At 41.2% G+C, this 27,434-nt stretch overlaps 4 protein-coding genes and 1 long non-coding RNA gene across 5 annotated transcripts; all 5 read left to right on the top strand.

The window, feature by feature from the left end:
• The first annotated feature begins 1,925 nt into the window (after nt 1–1,925).
• On the top strand, nt 1,926–3,707 carry LOC137286145 (keratin-associated protein 10-6-like). Its single transcript, XM_067817820.1, is given in 5 exon segments — nt 1,926–1,983; nt 2,290–2,421; nt 2,789–2,881; nt 3,274–3,290; nt 3,675–3,707. Coding segments are annotated over 5 exon segments (333 nt in total).
• Nucleotides 3,708–6,056: 2,349 nt separating this feature from the next.
• On the top strand, nt 6,057–9,870 carry LOC137287400 (uncharacterized). Its single transcript, XR_010957029.1, has 4 exons — nt 6,057–6,181; nt 8,224–8,349; nt 8,751–8,856; nt 9,751–9,870. It is a non-coding gene; the product is annotated as an uncharacterized lncRNA (long non-coding RNA).
• A 1,293-nt stretch (nt 9,871–11,163) lies between these two features.
• On the top strand, nt 11,164–13,968 carry LOC137287624 (waprin-like protein). The gene is made up of 5 exons (XM_067820002.1): nt 11,164–11,239; nt 12,254–12,385; nt 12,732–12,824; nt 13,254–13,270; nt 13,591–13,968. Exons 1-5 carry the CDS (start codon nt 11,182–11,184, stop codon nt 13,621–13,623), a joined length of 333 nt encoding a protein of 110 aa, XP_067676103.1. The 5' UTR covers nt 11,164–11,181; the 3' UTR covers nt 13,624–13,968.
• Nucleotides 13,969–16,641: 2,673 nt separating this feature from the next.
• Nucleotides 16,642–19,044, top strand: LOC137288105 (uncharacterized). The gene is made up of 5 exons (XM_067820500.1): nt 16,642–16,743; nt 17,617–17,748; nt 17,957–18,049; nt 18,447–18,463; nt 18,927–19,044. The coding sequence occupies exons 1-5, from the start codon at nt 16,686–16,688 to the stop codon at nt 18,957–18,959; spliced, it is 333 nt and encodes a 110-aa protein (XP_067676601.1). The 5' UTR covers nt 16,642–16,685; the 3' UTR covers nt 18,960–19,044.
• Nucleotides 19,045–19,751: 707 nt separating this feature from the next.
• Nucleotides 19,752–24,514, top strand: LOC137287565 (cysteine-rich motor neuron 1 protein-like). Its single transcript, XM_067819928.1, has 4 exons — nt 19,752–19,896; nt 22,087–22,218; nt 23,418–23,523; nt 24,384–24,514. The coding sequence occupies exons 1-4, from the start codon at nt 19,839–19,841 to the stop codon at nt 24,397–24,399; spliced, it is 312 nt and encodes a 103-aa protein (XP_067676029.1). The 5' UTR covers nt 19,752–19,838; the 3' UTR covers nt 24,400–24,514.
• The last annotated feature ends 2,920 nt before the right edge of the window (nt 24,515–27,434 follow it).

Below are 27,434 nucleotides of genomic sequence, written 5' to 3'. Positions count from 1 at the left end.
AAAGGTGAACTCACTCACACGGTAGGCTATATAGACGTGTATATGTCACTAAACATTACCCACGCTCGTGAAACGTACGGCCGACCCACGCCAAACCATCTGCCAAGGAATGTAAGTGATAGGCATAGACAAGCGTTGTTTAAACTGTCAGCCTTGAGATAAGATAAACGCAATTTTGACTGGACACTACCTATGCCCTTGTAAAGATGTGACACGCCTTAAACCCTCCCCACCCCCCACTACCCCCACACTCATTTTCCTCTCTCTCTCTCTCCCCCTCTCTCTCTCTTACTCACACACGCACGCACGCACGTGCGCGCGCTAAAACAAGAGAAAAAAACCCAAACACGAAAAGTAATCCTTTATGGTTATCGTCAGAGATAACATTAAAAAGAAAGGTTCCAATAGAGAACATCACACATATATTCAATTTCAGGTTCGGTCGTGGCAGTTGTATCAACTGCCAGATTACAAGGAAAACTAGGGAATATCAACAAGACAATATCGATGCCGAGTAAGTGAGGTTTACGCCGCTTATAGCCAATATTCCAGCAACATCCCAATGGGTTATAGCATACAGCCAATACATATATCCATATTCCTCCTTTATTGACCGGCATGAAACAAATTCTGAAGTGAATAAATTAAGCTTTTCACACACTAACATTTTCAGCACTTCATTTCGATACATTTTAACAACAAAGGCCATTAAGACAGTTACTGTGTTTCAATCCCATTAGTTATGTCATGGTTGAAAACTAGACCTGAAAAGCACATGCAGAAAACGTTTTCTATGTAATGCATTGTGTTGGAAACATGAATAGAGACCATATGAAACACCGTATGTCCATTATGGCATCCATGTACCCGCTTCAGTTCGCTCCAGGGACGCCCCAGAAGTGGCCCCGGACTGATTCATCCGGGTGTTTCACCAATTTGCTACAGCAGCGGACACTGCAGGACAGGTGCTTGAGATCCAAAGAATCGACCAAAAGTTGGACCTGTCCTGACACGACTACACCGACAACCACGTATCCAATGGGCAACAGGGTACGGTCATGTGACCTGCGTAATTGGCGACACGTTGGTTCAGCGACGACAGGATGGGAGACAATATGTCTATATATCGACGTCGACATGAAGGCATTTCGCCGAACTGCATCAGACAGGTGGTCATATGTTTTAGTGGTGCTTCAAGGCAATCTTACATCAAATCACTTCATCCATCAAATCCTGCAACCTCATTCCTCTCCGTTTTTAACCACTAGAGGGACCCGTTTCAACACGACAACGCTCGACCTGATCGAGCATCTATTGGACAAACGTGATCGACGCGTCTGTGAATGTCACCATCGTCCTCAGATCTTACCATCGCGTTGATGATGAATATAGCTGATTGAAAACATTAAAATCTACGTCGCCTTTCACAGAATAAAGAAGTTGTTGATCTATAAATTATCCTCATTCTTCATCACCTCAACTTCTAAAATGCCCATCAAAGATGCCAACGCGTTTGCACGAGGAATGGCGAAACATTCTCCAAGCGAAATTCCGACGACGGCAAGGGGTGATGTCACCAGGTACTGATCTGACGCCCCCTCGTGTCCACGCATGTGCTTTGAGTAAATTAAATTAATGCTGATAATGACACCAATACATATATTTATCAGTCGATCTTTCTTCATCTGCGTTTAAGCATAATCAACTTGTGTACATGTAAATACGTTTTAATTCTTGTCCTTATGTTTGGCCCGTGCGTTTCTTTTTTGAAGAGTTTAAATTGGATAATGAACATTCTAAACCAAAGGAAAGATACCATTATTACAGAAAGAAAATGTTTCTCGACTGTGACCTACAAAGATAGATTTGGAAACGAGCCAGTTAATCAGAACCAGATTGTCACACCAGTCGACGAAACAGGGAGAATGCTGCAGCTTTTAGTAGCAAGTCTGGTGGCGACAGTCGTTATTATCGAGTCTGCCGGTAATTCATTTATGTCTGTTGTGGAGTCTGTTGTTTGTTATTTTCAGTGTATCCATGTGTATCATGTGGCATCGACTGGGTAAAGTGGACACTGTGTGTACAGGAGACTGATGACGCACTGATTCCTAGGAAACACTTAACATATATACCTGTACATAATGGTACATAATAACGCACCCATCATTGGACCTACATCTCAATACATTTCATGTTTCATGAATGGATGGTTCACGTACAGTACTTCACGTCCACCCAGACATATTTGGTCAAATATGTATGAATGTTTTATGCTCTACCTTCTACCAGATGTGTGCCCGACTGATCCCCCGGGTCTAGTATAAGCGTGTGCCCAAAGGCCAATGTGTCTGGGGGACAAGTCCTGCGGGGCAGGCCACAAGTGCTGTCCCCACATCTGCGGTTCCCGATGTTTCCAGACAGGTAGGTGTGTGAGTCCAGATATGCAGGTGTATGTGCCCATATATGTAGGTGTATGTGTCCAGGTGTATAGGTGTGTTTGTTCAGGCATATGCCCAGATACAGAGATGCCTGTGTTCAGCTGGGTATGTCCTAAGCATACCACATACACCAGTATCAGTACATGTATTGTGTATATGGGGATGGAGTACTGTGTGTAACTGAACGTAAACACCAAACGGGGCCATATATGAATTGAAGCCTGCTCTGAAACAGCAGTATGATTTCAGAATTAGAAGTGAAACAGGAAGTCCTCACTATCCGATGTCAAGCTTGTATTATGTATGCTTGTAAACAAATGATATAAAAACTCTTTTCTTGTCCTTTCTAGTCCACTGCGATCCTATCGACTGCGGTTCAGTCACGTGTGCTTATGGCTTCCAGCCAGACAGTCGAGGTTGCCAGTCGTGCACCTGCCGGACATGTACGTTACGTTCCAAACGTGATCGGTGGCGTTATACTAATCCAGCATCAGTTCAGTTCTATAATGGTCAGGGTATCTGTGTATATATGTAAGGAGAAGATGGTTTGTAGACAGAAAGTTTCACATACAGACCTGGGATCCGAATCCACGCCTGACAGGTCTTGGCAGCTGTGGGGGCCAGTGTGAAACAAACAGGAATCCCATATTTCAGCCATATCTCCTAAATGACGTCTCTCACATTTTACAGACCAACAAACTATGCAGGTCCCAACTATTATCCAAGTTAGAGATGCTCTGTCACGGAACCTGATTTAAGGTCACTTCCATGTTTTACGAACATAACATGTGAAGCTGAACTAGATGATAAAGTGTTGTATTTTTTCATCTTTCAGCAAAACCATGCACTACCGTAAGTACCCATTATATCTCTGCAGTCTAAGCACTTTCCTGTGGTACAGTGTAATGAAAGAACGCATTTTTGAAAAATATCTCCGTTTTCTCATGAGTGAGCGTGTATTGCCAAAGAAGTTAGTGATCCAAGTTATGGAAGTCATTACATTGGTGGGACTCATGAGCTCTCACTGGTGCCTACGAACAAAGGTCATATTTAATACGATTGTTGGGTCATAACCCATGATCAGATCAGATCCTGTTCGATCTAAGAAACCAAATTGTGACTTCAAGACCACAAAGGTACACATGTCCCAAACGGAAAACATTTCTGTCATCACGCCATAACCATGTTAAACTTTTCTGGCATCAAATGCATCTTTCTTTCTGTTTCTCTCTTCAGTTGCTGTGTAGGCTGAGTGAAAGTCTGGGATAAAGACATCGTTCACAAGACACGACTATGTGAAAGACTGATAAACAGAGAACTTCATGTATTTGTTTTTTGTCAGACAGAAAAGGCCCAGAAAATCAACCCGGGGAACGTCTGTTTCTACAAATGTCTGTGTGTGTCATCATACCCGATGCTGTGGGTTGTAACTGAAATTGTTTATCACTGGATCGTGTTTTGTGATATGTAACCGCGATATTGAGAAATGTGGAATCCCATATTAAATATTTTGGAAATAACGATGGAGTTTGATCGTGATCATGAGGATCTATATTAAGTAGAAAATAGTGACAGACGGTATATAGGTACTGGGTATGCATGAATTTCGTCACCCTATAAACCTGAAGGGTGCGTCTCTCTCTATATTAGACATGGCATCTTTTCCCGGATAACTGCATTTGAGGTTTTTGTTTGCTCCCAGGTTTTTCTGTTTGTAAGTAAGACCTCTTCCCAGGTTTTACTTTTTCCTAACTCTGTATTGACATCCACATTTGCGATGATACTCGTATGTGAGTGTTTGACATAACAGATGAATTAGATTGTTTAACGTGTCCATTTGCTGATGACTTATCATTGGGTTCTTCACCAGAAAACAGGGTTATTGAAATGGATCTATGTAAGTTAAATATTTGGGGTGAGAGATAGCTAGTTAAGTACAACCCAGAAAAGACGGAACGATGTACTATTCTCGATGAAAACTGATGTCGATATACCACATCTTTACTCGTTCGAATACTTTACCAACACTACATATAAAGGAAATTGGTCTATAGTTGGATCTAAAGTGAAGCTAAAGTTGGATCATCTTTCTTGATGAGAGGCATGACACTGGTAACTTTCCACTCAGATGCGTAAATGTGTCTTGATTCTCCGGTCAATACCATGTTATATCAACGTTGCTCCTTCCAGAAATGTGTCCAAATGACCCGCGCGTTTTGGAGATGGGTCCTCACACGTGCTGCGCCCACTGTGTGGTAATCGGTAGGTACATGGATTTAGACAGTCAGGTATCTCGACATGATGGGCGTTCAGGCAGGTTTTACATGATCATGGTGCCTCGTACTGGCTTAGTAGACGTGGAACTTGTTCTGACCCAGAAAACACGTGGGGTTTACCTACTTGGTGGAATGGATTAGTATTTTGCTACAAATCAATTTCAGAACTAGTAGTGAAACAGGAAGTCATCTTTATCCGGTATTGTAAACAGATCGTATTGTAAACAGATGATACAGGACACCAATTTCTTGTTCTTTCAAGTTCACTGCGGTTAATCTGGGGTGCGAGCTCATGACGAGCAGCTCTCGATAGCTCTGGGGGCCTTACATATACGCAATAATTTTGAACACAAAATTTCACCATATCTTTAAATGGTTTCTCTCACTTTTAAAATAGATTGACAGAAACTGCAACAGACCCCAGCTACAAGGATCTAGTCTTGGGGTTTCCTCCCGCGGAAGTTTCTTCAAGATTATTTCAAGGGGAGATGATTATGTAATATGTTTCATGAATATATCAATGTTGAGTTGTACTGGGTAATTAAAATTTTGTTGTTTTTCCAACAAAACCTTCCGCTACATTAAGTACTCATGTCACACCTGGCTCTGGACACTTCTAGTACTGTGTAATAAAAGAGGGAAATTGGTTTAAGATCCCTTTGAACGATATTTTTGTTCATATCAGACTTGTTGGATAAACGTCACCACGATCGCCTCATCTCAGCAAAAGTACGTGATAAGTCAAATTGTGGAACGAAGACAAATGTCTCTTTCTGAGGTACAATTAACTGACTATGAGTTATTGCATTTTCCTTTCATTAAGCCACACCCAGTGGATATTCCGTCTTACTCATGAATGTGGGAGTTGTAAGAGCCGAATAAATGGATTAAGTATCCCATATGCGATTATTCACAGGTCGCGGTCGCAATGCTGGACCATACCTTGTTGTGGTATTAAACATTAAGACACTGAAAAATCCACCATACATACACACAGAGGCGCAAGCAGATATTTTTATTCATCCTTCTGTCTGTTCCCTTTAGTTGTAGTGTCTTCTGAGTGGAACTTTGGGATACGGACTCTGGTGTAGACACGACCACTCTTCTGTCATCTCACTTTGTGATATTCCATGCTTTGAACATGTGTTCTCCTGTTCCACGATAAAATAAGCACCGGCCTGCATGTCATAATTTGCATTGTCCACCACCAGACAGGATCTATTCGAAGTCAGCAATCTTACCCACTCTGACACCGTGGCTTGCACACAACATTCGATTATTTAAAGCAACACATTATTTACGTATGTATGTCTTGGTGACCATAGGCTAGTTCTACAGATAAGACTGAACCCGAGCTTTCTAATCTGAAACCAGCTTCAGACGAGACAGACGTCTGCAAGACAGGAAGAATGTGGCAGCTTTTAGCAGCAAGTCTGGTGGCGACAGTCGTTATTGTCGAGTCTGCCGGTAATTCTTCTATGTCTGTTGTAGAATCTGTTTTTTTGTTATTGTCCGTTTATCCATGTGTATCATGAGTGTTACTGGGTAAACTAGACACTGTGTACGTAGGAAACTGCATAATGTGCAGGTCCATGCTTTCAATGTTTTTCTTTTCAAAACTTTTTGCCAAATAGAGCAGAAAGTTGCATTATTAGTTTTGATTTAAATATGAATAATTACGAAAACGTTAATTATGTACAATTATTCATCATGTTGTACCAACATATTCCAATATTATAAAATTGTTCTGATGACAGGTTGTAGACGAGGAGCAGGCCAGTGAGCATTCTCACTGTTTCTGGCTCATTATTGTGACCAAATGCCTGCCACAAGTTTAGAATTGGAACATCTTGTTAAAACTAAAAGCTGGATAATTTACACAACAACATGTGTAGAATGTACATGCAGTTAATCGCCATGACTGTCAACAAAACTGGAACTACGCGAGTCAAGCCTGCCCTCTCAACCACATATCTATTGCAAACAGTATGGATGAAGTTATTGAGAATTGACACATTTAGAAGAAAAAGAACACTCGTTTGAATATTTCAGTAGTTCCACTGTTGTTTAACATAGTTTCACTCTGTGTAATACAAAAAGGACAAATTCTTGGTGAAATATTCCGGAATGATGCATAGAAACCAATGTGTCAATATCAGATAGAATTATGTTTTTGATGCCTACTAGAGGCATGTGGCCTCGTAGAAGTTCGGCCAAAGTTGATTGACTGATTGAATTTCATGTCTCAACGAAACAACGTCCTTGGTCATTTGGAGGTTGGTGACTATTTTTTACTGACCATCATATGGTGGCTTTGGAACTTGGAACAACAGTTGCCAAATGGCCGTCAATCGTTTGAGGGAAGCGGGGAAACACCATTCCATGTCCGTCTTCTGACTCGCCATCACCGTTAAGTTGAGGGGTGAAGAAATTGATGGTGTCGACATCAGTTAAGGACTGTTGTGGGAGGAATCAGTATTTGATATGACACAAAGGCAGCGTTACTCGGGAGCCGTAATGGATGTTTGGTAGATATGAGCTGGCGATGGCAGTTACCTCTTACACTGGAACTTAAACCTTCGAAACGTCCCTCGACAACAGCCACTGGTTACCTTAACGAAATCTTTGGTCTGTTTATGTGTCACTGTCTACACCGCCATGCCCAACTTGAACGACACATGCTCATGTTTTTGCTGTTCCTGTTCTTCAGTGACCATCTATATCACTAGATTTGAAGTCAAAAGAAGATGTGTAGACGGAACCTTTACGACAACATAACCCGAGACGATGACATTGCTGGACTTATTGGTCTTGAAAAAAGTGGAAAACATCCCTTGGCACTTTTGTGGAATCTTGTTGATTAGACGGGTTGACCAATCACCACCCACCGTGCTTCTCTTGTGCGACATTGGAGGAATATTTGCCAAACGTTTATAGATGTTGGAACAGAAATGAGCCGCTCGAATGTCTTTGAATTCAGCTATTATGGTTTCTTTCTGGTCGCGTACTGAAACTGTGTTTTCATGATAGTATGGTGATCATGTATTAGATATTCTATCTAAATGATAACTTGAGCTAGCAATGGGTAAAAAGTTGTTTGACAAGATTCAGGTGCAGTTGTTTGACAAGATTCAGGTGCAGTATAACTGTCAGTTTAACTGAGACTAGTCCTGTAAAAGTGACGGTGTTAAGTTCTATCCACGCTGTCGTGTTCTAAAGGCAACGCCCTTTGAAAACTTGCCAGAGGTGCATGGAGCCACGAGAACTGAGGATCTTAGCACCGTTCACACCCCTCCCACCCAGCCCCGCAATTTGCTTGTAAGACCAGTGTATCAATCACTCTATACGGAAAATATTATACCCTTGCATTACTGTGGATGGAGGTATTCGTAACTGAATGTTTTTGTCCTGATTACAATCATCACCAAGCAAACCAGTGGCTGCTAACCTGAAAATAAACAGTCAGATCATGGCGTATCTGTATGTGTAACCAGTATTGTTCATTCCAGATGTGTGTCCGACTGACCCTCCGGGCTTGATATATGCGTGTGCCTACAGGCCCAGGTGCTACGGGTCCTGTGGGGCAGGACAGAGGTGTTGCCCTCACATATGCGGCGATCGCTGTGTGACAATTGGTAGGTAAATGTGTTCAAATACTAAGATAGTTCCTTACAGTAGATGCATGTTTTGAGATGGGTGGTAATTGTGCTCAGATTCTAGTACCTTTTACTCAAGCAGGTTCATGTGTTGTATTGGGTGGAGTATTTGTCCGGACAGATAGGTTCTTAAGCCATATTTGGGGTTTCGTATGCTTTCTCATTGGAGTACAAATTCTATCCTCAGCATAGAAGAATTGAATATATACTCTCAGAGGCAGGCAGCTAATCACCAGCACTAAAAGGCAGCGATCTAACCCATTGAAACACCACGGATTCTACAAATATAAAATTTATTAAATCACCACAACCCTTTATTATGCGTGTATTATGTACGCTTGTAAAAAGAGAATAAATAGAATCTTTCTTCTTCTTTCCAGTCCACTGCGATCCAATCGACTGCGGTTCACTCACATGTAACTACGGCTTCCAGTCAGACAGTCGAGGTTGCAAGACGTGCACCTGCAGGACATGTACGTTGCAAATGTGACGGGTGATTGGTGGCGTTTATTTTAAAGCTAGAACCTTCCTGTTCTGTAATGGGGTGTCATGTTACATTGTATAAGGGGGAGGTGATTCGTGTCTAGCGTAGACGGAACGTGGTGCCTACAAACCAAGACTTATCTGGGATTCGAACTCACCACTATGAACTCTTGGCAGGTATGGGGCGGCAATGGAGGCAAATAATAAGTATCACCAATTTCATCATATGTTCGCCATGGCTTCATTCGTTTTAACGCAGACGGAGAGAAACTACAGCAGACAACTATAAGGATCTAAGATAGTGATGTTCATCCCACCCATGTGAGTTTGTTGATTTTTTCTAGGTGTGATGATTATATAATCATTTAAAGAACATAACGTGTACAGTTCTTCTGGGTGATCGATTGTGGTCTCCTTTATCTTTCAGCGGAACCTTGCACTACCGTAAGTGTATATTTCATGTCTGGTACTCATCAAACTCTAAACCTTCCAAGTACCGTGTAATGAAGGAAATTGATTTATCACCCTGTGAACAATATTTCAGTTATATCAGAGGTGTCAGATAAACGACAAATATCACCACGATCGCCATACCTCAATTGTGGAACGAAAACCACAAACGCCCCAGTTTATTCTGACTTGTTGCATGTCTCCTTTTATTAAGCCCTACCCCGTGGAGATTTCGACTTAGAATAGATTAACAGCATCCGAGGTCATCGCAAATAAATGGTTAGGGTGTAATGATGGCTCAGATAAGATTTTTTACAGGCCGAAAAAAAGCTGCACCATATCTTGTTGCGATGTTAAACAACATTACATTAAAAACACCCACCATTCATACACGCACATTCACAGATAGATCTTATTTTTATTCATCCGTCTGTCTGTTCCCTTTAGTTGCAGTGTCTTCTGAGTGGAACTCTGGGATAAGGACGCCGCTGGTGTGGACATGACCATCGAGCTGCTCTGTCATCTCACTTTGTGACATTCCATATTGTGAATAAATAGACAAATGTGTCCTCTTGTTCCCAGGTTAGACTAGGCACTGGTTTGAATGTCATCAGCTGCAAATACATGGGACACGTGGTCTAGCTTCAGGCCTGATGTATCGCATACATGCACATACACTTTTAACAAAGTGGCAACAGGAGCGGAAGTGGGGTATAATGTGTGTTGTCATATCAGACCATGTGTCTCTGGAATATTTGAGAGTGAGAATGGTTTTTATCTACTTGTAGCATTATTAAACCAATATCACAGCAGGCAACACCAGAAATCGGCTTCACACATTGTACCCATGTGGAGAATCGAACCCAGGCATTCAGTGTGAGGGGCGGGCGCTTTGATCATTATGCTATCCCCCTTCGCACCTGTATGTTGGTAGACAGTATAGGCAGTCCGTCGTGGTTGAACCCTCGCACCTATATGTTGGTAGACAGTATACACAGTCCGTCGTGGTTGAACCCTCGCATGTGTATGTTGGTTGACAGTACACGCAGTCAGTCGTGGTTGAACCCTCGCACCTATGTGTTGGTAGACAGTATACATAGCCTCGTCCGTCGTGGATGGAGCCTTCCGTCTGTATGTTGGTACACAGTATTCACACTGCATTGTAGTTGAACATTCCCACCTGTATGTTGTTAGACAGTTACATGGCGTGTTGTGCTTGAACCCTCACGCCTATGGGTTGGTAGACATAAAGAGCCAAAGAACTGGATAAACAGCCAAAGAACTGGAACGTTTATCAATTGAATAAATCATGGTCCACAATCCTAAGCTTGCAATAGTAGATTCAGATAGAGATATCTTATCTTGGCCCTGCACAGTGCTGGCAAAGTACCGCGTTTTTTCTAGCAAACAGGTGCTGCCCTTTAACGTCATACAAAAATTCACAGCCATAAAAGTTGTATTTTTTAGAATCATTCTTTGACATATCGTAGTACTGGTAGCAAGATATCGGTCAGTGTTCTTTAGCTGCAAGCATGTAATTGAATTAACAATTTGTCTTGCTTTCTGAAACAATTTTTAATTCTAGACATACATATTAAATCAGAGGTCAGGCGCATACCGCCATAAACAGTTGAATCTGCTAATGCAATGTTTTTATGGCCCTGAGTGTAGTTTACAGTGTTAGCTTTACGTTTAGTTTTAGTAAAAATGATGACAGTAGCATGTACAGTAGCGAGAGCCATTGGAAGTCCTTTTGGTGAAGTATTAACAGGTGTTGTGTAGTCAGTTATGGTGCGATAGTTCTATAGATAAGATTAGAAACGTTTTTCAAACCTTTTACCAGCTTGTCACGAGACAGACATTAAAAAGACAGGGAGAATGTGGCAGCTTTTAGTAGCAGGTCTTGTGGCGACAGTCGTTATCGTTGAGTCTGCCGGTAATTCTTCTGTGTCTGTTGTAGAGTCTGTAATTTTGTTATTGTCTGTGTGTCCACGCGTATCATGAGTGTTATTGGGTGAACTGAACACTGTGCACGTAGGAAACTACTTATGCACAGGTCCATGCTTTCAATGTTGTTCTTTTCAGAGCTCTTTTACAAACAGATCAGAAAGTTACATTATTGATTTTAATTTAAATATGAATAATTACAAAACCATTAATTATGTCATGCCATAATATTCCGAAGAAACATTGTAGACGAGGGACAGGCCAGTGCGCATTCTCACTGTTTCAGTGTCTCCGTGTCATTATTGCGACCAAATGCCTACCACGTTTTCAGAATTGGAACATCTTGTTAAAACTAAAAGCTGGATATTTAACATAATAAAATGTGTAAAATGTATATGCAACAAATCGCCAAAGACTGTCAACAAAATTGGAACTGTCTGTCCATTTCTTGTCCGTCCTCTGACTTGTCATCACCATTAACATGACGGGTGTCGACATCAGTGGAGGACAGTTGTTGGAGGAATAAGTGCTCGGTATGATTGATATGAATCTTGTGGATTAGAAGGGGTGGCTAGTCAGCACATCTTGTGTTTGTCATATGCAACATTGGAGTAATATTTGGAAAACCTTTATGCATGTTGGAACGGAAATGAGCCGCTCGAATGTCGTTGAATTCAGCTACTGGTTTCATTTTTGGAGTAGGTTCTGCGAACTAGGTCCTGCGGACTAGGTCCTGCTTGGATTCATTACAAGCCATTGATCTCTACCCCTCACCACTCTACCCCGCAATTGCTTGGCCAGTGTATCAATAACAATACACGGAAAATATGATACCTTTGCATTTCTGGGAATGATGACGTTCGCCACTGAATCGTTATTGCCCACTTGATTATAGTTATCACTAAGCAAAGAAGTGATAATAGTCCGTCTGTTTATCAACTTCTTAGGGATGCAGCACAAATCATGGTGTGGCTGCCTGTTTCATCAGTAATGTTCATTCCAGGAGTGTGTCCGACTGATCCCCCGGGCATTGCATGGGGGTGTGCCTACACGCCCAAGTGCTTCGGGGATGGGACCTGTGAGGTAGGACAGAGGTGTTGCCCTCATATATGCGGCGCCCGTTGTGTGACTGTCGGTAGGTACATGTTCTCAGGTAGTCCGATACATCAAGACAGTATATGCATGTTTTGAGATGGGTATACTCTAGGAGGTTCATGTATTGTTATGGGAGGTGTATGTGTTCTATTTGGTTCTTACGTTCTATTTGGGGTTACGTACACTTCCTAACGTCAGTCGGATTTGAAACCATACTCTCAGAGTCAGGAATCTAATTGCGAACACTAAAAGGCAGCGATCTAGCCCACTCTTGACACAACAACTTCTCCCAAAATATGACATGTGTTAAATCATCCCAGGCCATTATTACACGTGTGTTTTGTGCGTTTGCACTAGAGAATATAAAACACTTTTGTCCATTTCAGTCCACTGCGATCCAATCGACTGCGGTTCACTCAAGTGTAACTACGGCTTCCAGCCAGACAGTCGAGGTTGCAAGACGTGCACCTGCAGGACATGTACGTTACGCTTCAGTTGTGATGAGTGATTGATGGAGTTCATCATAAAGCACCTGCATTTCAGTGTTATAAATGCGCGTCAGGGTACATGATATTAGGGGAAGGTGATTAGTAGACGGAAAGTGGCGGGACAAAACACGGTGGATTTGAACCCACGACTAAAGTATCTTGACAGCTGTAGGACCACTTATATGTGAAATAAACTTCAATCCCAAATTTCTCCATACATCAAAAATGGTTTTTTCTCACTTTTAACACAGAGCGACAGAAACTACAACAGACCCCGACTATACGAATCTAAGTTAAGGATGTTCTGCCCACGGAAGTCGATATAAGGTCACTTCTAGGGGAGACAATTACATAGATATTATGGAACATAACGTGTCGAGTTGAACTATGTGGTAAAATGTTCGTCTTTTTATCTTTCAGCAAAACCATGCACTACCGTAAGTACCCAATATTTCTTGTCTATAGTCCAATCACTTTCATGTCGTAGAGTGACATGGAAGAACACACCTTTGAACAATTTCTCTGTTTTATCATGGGTGATAGATTAATGTCAAATTAGGTTAGTGGTACAAGTTGTAGAAGTCATCATACTGGTGGAACTGAAGAACTTTCTGGTGCCCACGAACCGAGGTCGTAGTCAGTGCAAATGTAGGGTAAGAACCCACGATCAGATCAGACCTCGTCCGAGCATGTAATACTTTGTGGTTATGTTTATGGTATCACATTCATTCATGTGTCTTTCTGTTGCTCCTTTCAGTTGCTGTGTAGGTTGAGTGGAAGTCTGGGATAAGGACATGGCTCACAGGACAAGACCGCGTGAAATATTAACAAACAGAGAAAACGTCCATGTCATCGTACCCGACGTTGTGGGTCATTGCTTAAATTTTCTATCACCTGATTATCTGCCCCAGCGTGATCATATTACAGGCTTCTGTGACATGTAACCGCGATACTGAGGAGTGCGGGATCGTTTATTAAATATTTTAGAAATGGTTACGGTTTAGACAATTAAATGTTGCTATTACAACGTTATGAAGCATGTGTTATAGTGACATAGCTATATACACGCATCACACCTTTCTCATTATCCACGAGCTTCTAAAATGCCAATAAAACAGATTGCATTAAAATGTAATAATGAGGATGTTATCAATAACAGTCTCGTACCTTTCTTCGTGGTGAGTTGACGTCAGTCACTTCCGCCACACGCATGGTATTGACGGTCATAATCAAGAGTCAACAGCGGTTTGAACAGGAACAGGAACAGGAACAGCCACAACATATATCATATTTGGGATTTCACTTTCTTAGTAACTTTCCTGGTCACTTTTGGAAGTCGCGGTGGCTGAGTGGGCTAGGCGGCTGACTTTGTGAGCTGGAGATTAGGTGCCTGACTCTGAGGGTGCAGGTTCAAATCCCGGATGGGCCTCAACCTAAAAGGTAGTAGAATTTGTACTTTTCTAAGAAAGTGAAATCCCAAATATGACATATGTTGCATTTGACCACTTTCTAAATGGCATTGTGTAATCACAGGAACAGCCACGTAATGCATCTCTGCAACTCGAAATGTCTATTTCGCAGTCACTTACTTCTAATGATTCTGAATTTTATCGATTTCTTGTGCATAGCAGACACGGTATTTGAAATGAAGGCCTTCTGTGAATTCAGTGAAATGCAAGTTGTTGCCATGTCGAAGTCGTGACACATCATCTCCTGGCACCATGACGCCACGTCAATCGACTTGTATCTCTTGTCCAGATTCGACAGTCCCTAAACCCACACATCGCAGAGTAAACATGGCTCTGGGTTGGTCACAGCGTGGCATAGTTCAATCCCTACACATTTTCATTTTACTTAAGTAAAACAACCCTTTCCCACTGAAGTGTGTCTATTCAAAACGAATAAAACACACCGATTGTTGTACCCATTATGATGACAGTTCTCTGAACACAAGGTCAATCTTCCTGAGCGACAATGCCATGTCACACTATGCAGTTAATGATTTCCTACGTCAGGAACTCGGTAGTAGGAACACAGCCTATAGTGTGGCATGAAATGCACGTGAACCAGGTTTTTTGTAAATAACTCTTCATCCAATGATCCAATCGATCGCAAACTTTGCAGTGGATGTTTTGTCAGACAACCTACTCACATTGAAAATGCAAACGGTCCATCACTGTGCAGTGAACAGGTAACTATCATGAACTGCACGTGCATTTACTTTTCTGACTGTTGTTTATTTGGTTGACAGTTACATAGGCAGATTCTTTCATACAAATGCATAAAATCAGTGACTTACAATGTGATTAGGTTGTCTGACAAAACACCCACTTGTAAAGTATGAGATGGATTGGATCTTTAGTTATTTACATAAAAAACGGGTCCACATGCCAAACTGTAGGACCACCAAGGAGTCCAGATCTCATTCTCATAAAGCATGGTTGGAAATTCACCAGAACAAGACCTTGATGTACAGTCAAAACAATGATTACAGAAAGTCTCGATTCCTGTTTACTGGGTTCCGTCCTATTGTGCAACGTGTTGCAATAACCAGTCCAGAAGTTTTACAGTAGTTTAACCGGATGCATAAATATTACTCAGCCTGATTTGATACGTCTATTCACTTGTATATTGCAACTACGCTTCTTCTAATCCTTGCAAACACGTCGTGCAGCGTGCTCTGTCGTGCAGCGTGCTCTGTCGTACAGCGAGCTCTGATAAACGGAAACCTGGAAATCTCAAAACGAGGCTCTGCTGCTAGAAAACTTTGGCGGTCTGGTACGGAATCGATATCATATCAATGTTAGTGTGCGTTACACAATTATACAGAATAAGCACACATACACAATTATACAGAATAAGCACACATAACAAGTGAGGTGTAACCAGTGAGCCAGATGCATTGTGAATCATTTTACGACCTCATTAAACAAGTGCAGTCTGTGATTTCTTAGTTAAGGTTTGCTGCGTAAACTTCGACATAAAATATAGAAATACAGTGTTATTATTAAAATTCATTTGTAAACATGGTTTTTATGACACGAGGAATTAGAATTCAGTATAACCAGAATTGTTTGTGGCGTCTGTTTTCACTTTCATACGAGAAACTTCGGATCGGCTGAAAAGTAGTTCATTGTCGGAATAGGTTAATGAGACTCATGTTTTGCTTTGTTGAACAATTCCACCATCAAGAATTGAACACAATACCTGAACGTCAAATTCAACGTCTAATACAACAGACAATGAGGAGAAGGGTCATAGATGTTACAATACTTGGAGGAGGTTACACAGTATATTGACACTATGAGAATTGTGTGATTTCTTGAGGATTGTATGCAAGAATCTTGAAGAAATTCATGTTACGATCATTCGACCATTAGTATCAGCATTAGAGTATTTTTTTACGAAGTTTGCTTTTCCGAATAAACCTGAGCTGTTTTTTTTTTCCTTTGTAATTAGATTTTTCATTTTATTACTCACTGAGACTATCCAGATGGTAAGCAAATTGAGGTTCGGATAGTTGGTTGGTTTTTTTAACGCCAGCAATCAGCAATATTCCAGCTATGTTGCGGTGAGTTTGGATTTGCTATAGTTACTTAGAACATATTGATGCTATGAAATATATGAGGAGTTGCGATACTTTGTTCCATGTGTATATCATACACAATTTGAAAATATAAAAAAAAATATATTTAAGTCAACCGTTATTAGATAAATCCTAAGCTGAATGGCAGTGACAGTCATTACTGGAATGTCAGGGTCACGTACTTGTATATGGTCTAGTTAGATAAGATTGGAGACGTTTAAGGTACCAACTACATAAAGCGAACATACGCTGAAAAGTCATTAAGAATGTTGTATCTTCTAGCAGCAAGTCTGGTTGCGATAGCCGTTATTGTCCAGTCAGCGGGTAAATCTGTTGCCTTTTGTTTTATGTACTGTGTCTATTATAATGCATCTGATATACCAGCTTGTTGTCAGACGTCTCAGTGTGTTAACGGAGCTGTCTCACACATCGTGTGAACATGGCGAAGGGTTTGTCTACAGACGTGTGGGTGACTACTTCCGATGTAGATGTATTATTTCCTATTATAGGAACCATCTTTCTTTAACAATGGAATGGTTTTATCATACTGCCATGTATTTATTGCTATGGAACGAACATTAAACACCACATGGGTACAATTTGTGAGGCCCATTTCGGGTGTTGCCCTCCGTGATATTGCTGTGTGTGAAAAAAGGAGTGTGAATACGGATCATACAAACTGGCGAGTGACACTTATATTATAACGTCATTGTCGTGTCACAATGTGTCAGTCGCTAGGCGTATCAAAAGGACAAAAAAGTCAAGCGGGCTAGATTGGTATTAACTCTTGAACAGTAAACTCAGCTGATAAAAGATTTTGATGCAATTGTTCATCCTACTCATAAATGATCTTGCAGTTAAGTAACTGGCAGGCAAACAGGTTCGGACATTTTGAAAAAGTATCAGGTATGTGAAACTAAATTCGAACAAAACATCAATTCAAAAACAAAACGTGTGAATGAATAAGGAATATAATGACTATCAACTCGTTGTTCAGTCGCATATTCTGATAACGAAGATCATTCTCCGGTTAAACAGGATAAAGTTCTTTAAACCGGCTATCTATACCGGTATTGTTTGACTATGGTCCCAACGAATGCCGGTTGAGAGGGCTTCCACTGTATATGCTCAGCCCAAATGTGTCTGGTCTCAAATTCTTGGGTCAAAAGCATGTTACCTGAAGGTTGCTTCTTCCAGACGTGTGTCCCACTGATCCACCAGGCACATTGTATGGGTGTATTTACAAGCCCACGTGTTTTGGAGACGGGAGCTGTGGAGCAGGCCAAAGGTGTTGTCCCCACACGTGCGGCGCCCGCTGTGTGACAATCGGTAGGTACATGTGTTCAGGCAATCAGGTCCATGTGTTCAGGTAATCAGGTCCATGTGTTCAGGTAATCAGGTCCATGTGTTCAGGTAGTCAGATCCATGTGTCCCGACAGGTACAACGAGTACTGAAACAGGAAGTCATCCCGTCTTAAACGTATTATGTACATCTGTAAACAGATAATACCGACCACGCCTTATTTGTTCTTTCCAGTCCACTGCGATCCGGTCGACTGCGGTTCACTCACGTGTAACTACGGCTTCCAGCCAGACAGTCGAGGTTGCAAGACGTGCACCTGCCGGACATGTACGTTCCAGATGTGTTGAGTGATTGGTGACGTTATTGTTATCCCACTGCATGTTATTTATGCATTTACATATCAGGGTTAATGCTACAAAGGGGAAGTGAATTAAAGACTGAACTTGGAGCCGACAGACCACTGCGTATCTGAGATCTGAACCCACGACCAACAGCCCTTGACAGATCTGGGGACCCTACATATGTACAATAATTTTGAACACCATATTTCACCATATCTCAAAAATGGCTTCTTTCACGTTTATAACAACGATCTACCCTTCTACCACAGAAGCTAATATGAGGTTATTCCAAATGGGAGACGATTATATAATCATTTCATGAATATGTTCGTGTGGAGTTGTACTGGGCAATCAAACTTTCGTTGTTTTCTTTTCTTTTTCAGCAAAACCATGCACCACCGTAAGTACACATGGGACTGAACACTAGTATTGTGCAATGAAAGGAGGAGGTTGATTTAACACTTCTTTTAACAATATGTCAGATATATCAAAGGTGTAAGATAAACGCCAAAGATCACCTCGATCGCCACGCCTCAGGTGACACAACGCATTGTGGAACGAAGACCACAAGAGCCCCTTTAGCAGAAACAGTTATCTTAATTTGCTATTACTAATTGCATATGTCCCTGTGTAGATTCCGTCTTACAATAGATACACATGAGTGTGGGGGTCGTAAGCGGCGAATGAATGGGTAGGGTCAAATAAATGACTCACATGTGATTATTTACAAGTCGCTGTCCTAAAGCGGCACCCTGTCTTTTTGCGATGTTAAACAACATTAAAAAAAGTACACCTCACCACACATACACGCACAGTCACAGGCAGATATTACATTTATTCATCCTTCTGTCTGTTCCCTTTAGTTGCAGTGTCTTCTGAGTGGAACTCTGGGATAAGGACTCTGGTGTAAACACGGCCATCGAGCTTCTCTGTCATCTCACTTTGTGACATTCCATGTTGTGAATAAATAGACAAATGTGTCGTCTCGTTCCTGCGTTAGAATAGGCACCGGTTTGGATGTCATAAACTGCAACTACATGGGACACGAGTTCCACGTCCCTGCAGGATATATTCTGTCCTGCCATGTCAAACCATGTTTTTAGCATATGGGACGGTTTTTATTTACTTAAAAAGGAATGGCAAGCAGAAGTGACAGCACTTGATGTCAGCCAAGTCACAGATTCTGTCCTATAGGTAAGGTCACAGATGTTGGAAACGAGTCACAGATTCTGTCCTACAGATAAGGTCAAAGATGTTGGAAACGAGTCACAGATTCTGTCCTATAGATAACGTCACAGATGTTGGAAACGAACATTATTTTGATGAATGATCGATACCCCTTATTTACAAATAATATGAATCTTTAATCAAATGTAACACATTCTAGTCCTTTTGGGGATCTATTCCCATTTAGCATCCCCAAACCATCTCACAGAATAAGGCACTTTATCGCAAGCTCACAAAGCCAGCCATCTTACCTACTCTGACACCATGGCTTCCACATAGCATTCGATTATTTAAAGCCAAACATTATTTACTTTCATATATAGTATTCTTAGCATTAATAGCTAACTGAAATTTGTTTAAGTTTTTGATCCATTCTATTATTTGGAATAAATTTGACATTAATATGACCCACCATCTAATATGAAGGTGTGAGACCAGTATTTCACAACGTCTGTGTGACCATAGCTAGTTCTACAGATAAGATTGGAAACCAGTTTTCTAATCTGGAACCAGCTTGTGACGAGACAGACGTTTACAAGACAGGGAAAATGTGGCAGCTTTTAGTAGCAAGTCTGGTGGCGACAGTCGTTATTGTCGAGTCTGCTGGTAATTTTTTATGTCTATTGTAGAGTCTGTCATTTGTTATTGACCGTGTAGCCATGTGTATCTATGTGTAACATGTGTATACACTAATGTAGGTACGCCCCGCTGAATGTCTATTTACATGTAATGACCAGATTTATTGGTAACATTCGAATATCGAAATATAAATCCAAATTCTACAACATTACTCAATAAAGAGTTTCTTCTACCGTATTTCATCATTGTCACACGGCCAATGAATCACCTTGAGAAACAATGTGCTACATGTTACAACCACAGGTTGTATGTAATTGATACGGGAGTTGGCTGCCTTTGTCCATGTATATGCACACGAGTCTCGTGAAGCCCCCTGTTGCGAAGAACGAAAGCTTGCAAACTACTATTTAATAACAACAAAAAACCCTGAAATGTATGTATTCTATTGCTGTGAGTACAACAGTCTTTCAGAACTCTGGTACAAGTAGACTTACATTGATTCCAATTTAAATATTAAAACACTACAACGACAAAAATGTTATACAATTATTCAACATGTCATATCGACACATTCGGAAGGAAAACTGTTTGGATGACAACTTCCAAGCAACGTGGAGGTCGTGGAGCCTTCCTCAGCACTCATGATTCACAGTCTCATTATTAGGGCACAACTTAAACATTTTTCGTAAAGTAAAGACTGGACAACTTATAACGTTACAAAAATGTGTAAATTAATCAGGTAACAAACTGTGACGTATTGCAGACAAAATTCAAGTAGTAGCATGGATTTTATGTACATGAAATAACGCATACTCCCCTATGCTTCTCAACAACTTTAATAAAATTAATGAAATTATTCAGAATGTGAACACAGACATATTAAGAAGAAAACAATAATTCAATAGTTTAATCATTCAAGTTACATATATTACAAATGTTATTTAGAAACTAAATTGTACACTATTCCATCTAGCCCGTCTTCACCGCGTGAAGAAATGGGTGGAGTCAGCATCAGTGGAGGACTGTTGTGGGATGACGGATTGATTGGTATAACATGCATTCTTATTCAGGCGACGTAATGGATGTTTAGCATATAGATTTACTGGTGTTGGCAGTCATCTCTTACACTTGAATAAAATCCCCTGTAGACGCCCCTGGCAACAGCCGTTACGAAATCATTGGTCGATTTATGTATCAATCTCACATCCTTTTAAAACGCTGCAGCACCTGGCTGTGATTGAATGTTCCTGTTGTCACAGTTGGTAATTTCCCGTATCAAGAGGTATAAGAAACCCCCTATCCCCTCAGAATCAACAAAATATAACACATTGCTGTAAGTCTAAAATATTCAATATTACGTATTGAGCAAACAAAAGCAAGATACAAAGATTCACAACAGTGGTTTCTAGTACAATGCAACTGAGTCAAATCTAAAATAATGGGTCACAAATATAATATCAACTCACCAAAGTCTTGGTTTTCAGTGAGAAACAGTTCCACTAAATCTTTACGTAGCAAGAGGTGTTGAATGTAGGTCAGGCTTGACGAAGAGGAAGACGGGTGTAGATGAATGATTACACAACTCAGGTTTACGTGTGTGTGTGTGTGTGCGTGTGCGTGTGCGTGTGCGTGTTCGTGTGTGTGCGCGCGTGCGTGAGTGCGTGCGTGCGTGCGTGCGCGCGTGTGTGAACACGCTAACCTGTCTTTATATACATTGATTCACTCATTCTTGAACATTCCAGCGAAGCATGGAACCGGCTCGTGTTTACCAGTAGGCAAAACACACCAAAGGGTGGCAACTCTAAAGCGCTAGCTTAAAGGCGTGCCGCAAAACCACTATTACCTATACGAAACGTCACAAATAATAACTATCGCTCAAAACTCTAAACGCTGTGAACCCACAATAATCGTCACTCAATCAATAATAATGCAAATAACAGAAAATAGACTCTCGTAACACTGTTCTTACAATTACGGTTCTTCCTTGGCCATCCATATCACCAGATTGTAAGTGAAAGGAAGATGTGTAGAAGGACCTTGTACGACAACGTAACTTTGATGGCTGAGGTATGCAATTGGTCCTCTTGACTAATAGTATAGCACCTAACAAGCCTGTGACTGCTTATCTAGATATGATCCTAATAGTCCAACTGTTTTTCAACGTGTTAATGGTACAGAACAAATCATGGTCTGTTTCATCAGTACTGTTCATTCCAGGTGTGTGTCCGACAACAGACCCGCGCATCCCATGGGCGTGTGGACATTTCAACAAATGCTTCGGGGATGCAACCTGCGGGGCAGGACAGAAGTGTTGTCCTCACATATGCGGAGACCACTGTGTGACTGTCGGTAGGTACATGTGTTAAGATAATCAGTAGGTGCATGTGTTGGGAAGGGTGGTACTTGTGTTCAGACTCTAGTCCCTTTTGCGCAAGTGGGTTCATGAGTTGTGATGGGTGGTGTATGTGTCTATTAGGTAGGTTCTTTTGTTATATTTGAGGTTACGTAGGTTTTCTCATTGAAGTATGTATTCTAATATAAGAACACGTTTCTGAAATAATCACACGACACGGATCCTCTCCAACATGTTTCACTTTCATCTTTAGCACTTTCATCTTTAGGGGGGAGAGATAACAGGCAGCTGTTCACGACTGTAATCACTTCATTAAGGGCAACCCTAATGCACAGAGGTACAGGAATGACATTCTTTGTCCGGGAGTCCTTCCAGTCATTCATGATAATGCAAGACCTCATACCGCCAGACTGACAAGAGACTACCCGAACGTCCATGTCTTACCATAGATAGCGTGTTCACCAGACATGTACCCTATCGAGCATTGTGGGCCCACCTCGAGAGGCAGATTAGGAACAGACCAGTACCCCCAGTCAACATGCGGCATGGTGTCTGAATGACTTTAGCAACAGATTCCACGCCACGTCATTAGACGCTCGTCATCTAGATGTCATCTATGCGCCGACATATTGTTGCTTGTGTCAATGCTCAAGGAGGGAATACTCACCACTAAGGCAGAACAAGGCTCTAAATTATGTGCCTTGTATTTTGACAAACTTCCTGTTTGTTCAGTTTTATTGTCATGATCCATTTTTGGAACCACCCCGTTCTCTCTCTCTCTCTCTCTCTCTCTCTCTCTCTCTCTCACACACACACACACACACACACATACATACACACACACACACACACACACACACATACACACACACACACACACACACACACACACACACACACACACACACCGCCACCACCACCACCACCACCACCCCTACATACCCGGCAGCACCCCTCCACATGTTTATTTCCCTTTCATTTCTTTATCCAACCACCCCACATCCCACCCCAACCCCTCCATGTGTTTTTTTCCTTTTCATTTGCTTATCATTGTTGTTTCTGGATTATGTTTATGTTCGAATAATACAGAAATGAATACTCTATGAATGAATTTAGTTTGAAGCCTGTATTAAGCTTGTGTTACGTACGGCTTGTGAAAGGAAAATAAAAAAAAAACCTTTCTTGTTCTTTCCAGTCCACTGCGATCCAATCGACTGCGGGTCACTCAAGTGTAACTACGGCTTCCAGCCAGACAGTCGAGGTTGCAAGACATGCACCTGCCGGACATGTACGTTACAAATGTGTTGAGTGACTGATGATGTGTCTTTCAACGCCACAACATACTCAGCTCTGTAATGGCGTGTCATGGTACCTGGTATTAGCGGAAGGTGATTCGTGTCGGAGGAACGTGGTACCGACAAACCAAGACTATCTGAGATTCGAACTCACAAATATCAATTCCTGGTGACGGCATAGAAGTCTAATAATGATAAACACCAAATTCACTATATCTGCAAAATGGCTTGTCTCACTTTTGACACATGCCGACAGAAACTACAACTGAAACCAGCTCTTAGGATCTAAGTTAGTGATGCTCCTCCCGTGGTTGTCGATACATGGTTTCCAGGTGAGATGATTATGTAATCATTTAATGAATATAATCTGTATGAAAATAATTGAACTTTTCCTATCTTTCAGCGCAACCTTGCACTACCGTAAGTACCAATTTCCTATTTGGTACTCAACACAATCTGAACCCTCCAAGACTCGTGTAGGTCTGGGTTAGAATATTGGCTTTCAGTAACTCTTGCTTGTCGTAAGAGGTGACTGACGGGATCAGGTGGTCAGGCTCCCTGACTTGGCTGACGCATGTCATTGGTTCCCAACTGCGAAGATTGATGACCATTCTCATGATCATCAGTGGATTATCTGGTCAAGACTCGATTATTTACAGACCGCCGCTAAATAGCTGGAATATTGCTGAGTGCAGTGCAAAACTAAACTCACTCACCCACTCTTTGAACCCCCCCAAACCCTGTGTGTAATGAATGTCCTGTTGAACTGTTAAACAACATTACATTATAAAATTACCCCAATACTCAAACACGCACAGACACTGGCAGATATTACTTTTATTCATCCGTTTGCCTGTTCCCTCTAGTTGCAGTGTCTTCTGAGTGGAACTCTGGGATAAGGACGTCGCTGGTGTAAAAAAGACCATCGAGCTCTGTCATCTCACTTTGTCACATTCCACGTTGTGAATTCGGAATAAACAGAAAAATGTGTACCCTTGTTCCCGGGTTAGACTAGGCACCGGTTTCAATGTCATAAGCTGCAACTACATGAGACACATGATCTAGCTTGAGGCAGGATCTGTTCTGTGTTGCCATGCCAGACCATGTGTTTTAGCATATAGGACAGTTAATGAGAAAGGTAATTATGGGTATTCTGGGACTCAAACGCAAACCAACATGCATCTCTTTCGCTCCATATGGGATGAGTTTTACTATTTCGTAGACGTTTACTTCAGTATTTATAGCGTTGTCATTGTATTCGAACGTTCTCCCTCTGTGTCTTCTTCCCTGGCTACTTTCTGTGTGCCATCATCATGACATAGAGAGTATACTCCATGACTGTTACGGTATACACAGTCCGTCGTGACTGAAACCTTGCGCCTACATGTTTGTCGACAATTACATGGTTTTGGTTTGGCATGTGGACAGTCGGGCAAACGAGAGCATACATCCCATGATGTTGGCTGAAAGGAAACAAACAAGAAATAGTTCTTCAATGTATTTCACACGGGTATTAGTGTTGTATTTTGTACCAGAATTAGACACTGTCTATATGACCATAGGTTAGTTCTGCAGATAAGATTGGAAAGGAGTATTCTTATCTGGAACCAGTTTGTGACAAGACATACGTTTACAAGACAGGGAGAATGCTGCAGCTTTTAGTAGCAGGTCTGGTGGCGACAGCCATTGTTATTGAATCTGCGGGTAAGTCTGCTCTTTGTTATTGTCCCTGTGCCCATGCACATGATGTGTATTACTGGCTAAAGTAAACACTGGTGCAGAAAACCACCTAGTCTGTCGTACAGACCATGCACATGATGTGTATTACTGGCTAAAGTAAACACTGGTGCAGAAAACCACCTAGTCTGTCGTACAGACCATGCACATGATGTGTATTACTGGCTAAAGTAAACACTGGTGCAGAAAACCACCTAGTCTGTCGTACAGACCATGCACATGATGTGTATTACTGGCTAAAGTAAACACTGGTGCAGAAAACCACCTAGTCTGTCGTACAGACCCTGAAGTATAAATATCCAAGAAAGCCCACGCAAGTTTAGAAAATGTGGCAAGTTTAGATTTCCATAGCTTCTGAATATGAAGAAAGTCTCAGGGCTCCATTTCATTATATTATTTTTTGTTCACTATGGACGTTTTTTCAGTAAAATATGTTCATTTCAGAGACTAGCTGTTAGTCTAAAAACCACCCACTTTACCATGGTTGAAATGTTCTTTTCAGAACTCTTTTACAAATAGATCAAAAAGTTACATTGTTAACTGAAATTTAAAAATAAATGATTACAATGAAAAAAGTTAATCATATGCAATTATTCATCAGGTTACATCTACGCGTTCCGTAGAAAAAATGTTCAGGTGGTAATTAGTAGACGAGGTGCAGGCCGATGGACCTTCTCATGTTTTCAGAATTTGAATATTGTGTTAAAACTTAAGAGTGGACAACTGACAATAGACTGCTTTGTTTATTCCAATCTTAATATAAAAATTACAATGAGATTTATGCAATTGTTCAACATGTTATAACGACACATTCAAAAGATACACCGTTTTGGTGGCTGTTAGAAAGCGAGGTGCCGCCAGGGGGCATTCCTCAGTACTCACTGTTTCATAGTCTCCCTCTGAATTTCTTAAATTATTTTGTTAAGGTAAAAAATGGACTGCTAATAAGATAACAAAAATGTATATGTAACATTGTCGACATAGTTGGAACTGCACAAGTTTTTGGTACAATAACGCATACACCCTGTCCTCTCTGCCACATACCTATTACAAATGAAATGAATGAAGTCATTAAGAATGTTATGTGAACATAGGCACACTTGGATAGAAAAATGAATACTTGCTAAATAATTCGTGCAATATCAGTTCAATAGCTCGAACTGCATATATTTCACTATTGTTTTGCGTTGATCAGCGTTGTAAACTGACCAAAGTTTCCGTCAGACTACTGGTCTGGTAACTCTCAAAAGACCGGTGGGAAAGTTGCCAGTCCAGATTCGTCCAAGAGCATCGTGCGTGCAACTATTTAAAATTCCCGTCCGTTCGCAAAACAGACCGCCCCTGGCGGTCGGACAGGCGGAAGTTTGCAACGCTGAATTGATTATTACTTAATTACTTGGTCCATTCATATACCAGTGTCACGTTCGTTTTCAACACTACAATACCTAACTACTGTTCTTGTTCGTGTTCTCACTATTCCTGTTCTTCAATGTCCATCCATATCGCCAGCTTTTAATTCAAAGCAAGATTTGTACGATGACAACGCATGAAGCAGGAATTGCCAGACCTTTTCGGTCTGTTTTCAGTAGAAAAACATCCCGTAACTGTTTTTGTGGAATCTTGTTGATTAGAAGAGTTGGCCATTCACCACGTCCAGTGCTTGTATAATGCGACAGTGGGTGGGTATTGGCAAAATGCATGTTGGAAAGGAAATGAGCAGATCGAGTGTCGTTGAATTCAGCCACTGCTTTCTTTTCATAATGGATTAAAACTTTGCTTTCATGATATCATGGTGAAAATGTATTAGAAAATCGATCTGAATAACAACTTGAGCTGACAGTGGGTAATTCATTCGTGACTAGACTGCAAGTTTAGTCGAGACTAGTTCTCTAAATGTAACGGTGTTAATTTGTATCTACATGCTGCAGTGTTCTGAAGGTTACGTCAGAATTTGCCAGAACCGTATGGATACATGAGAAAACAAGGATTTTAGCACTGTTCCTAGTGTACCCATGACGAGAGAAGAAACATATAACCCGCAATTCGCTTGTAGAGCAAGTCCATCAATCACAACACACGAAGAATACGATACGCCTCAATATCCAATTTGTTGCTGCTCTCGTGATTTCAGTCATCACCTAGCAAGGTTGCTCACTTTGAAATAATAGTACGACTGTTTC

This window comes from Haliotis asinina, chromosome 6 (assembly GCF_037392515.1).
Source record: "Haliotis asinina isolate JCU_RB_2024 chromosome 6, JCU_Hal_asi_v2, whole genome shotgun sequence".
Taxonomy (NCBI): Eukaryota; Metazoa; Mollusca; class Gastropoda; order Lepetellida; family Haliotidae; genus Haliotis; species Haliotis asinina.
This window is presented reverse-complemented; position numbering and strand designations above follow the sequence as displayed.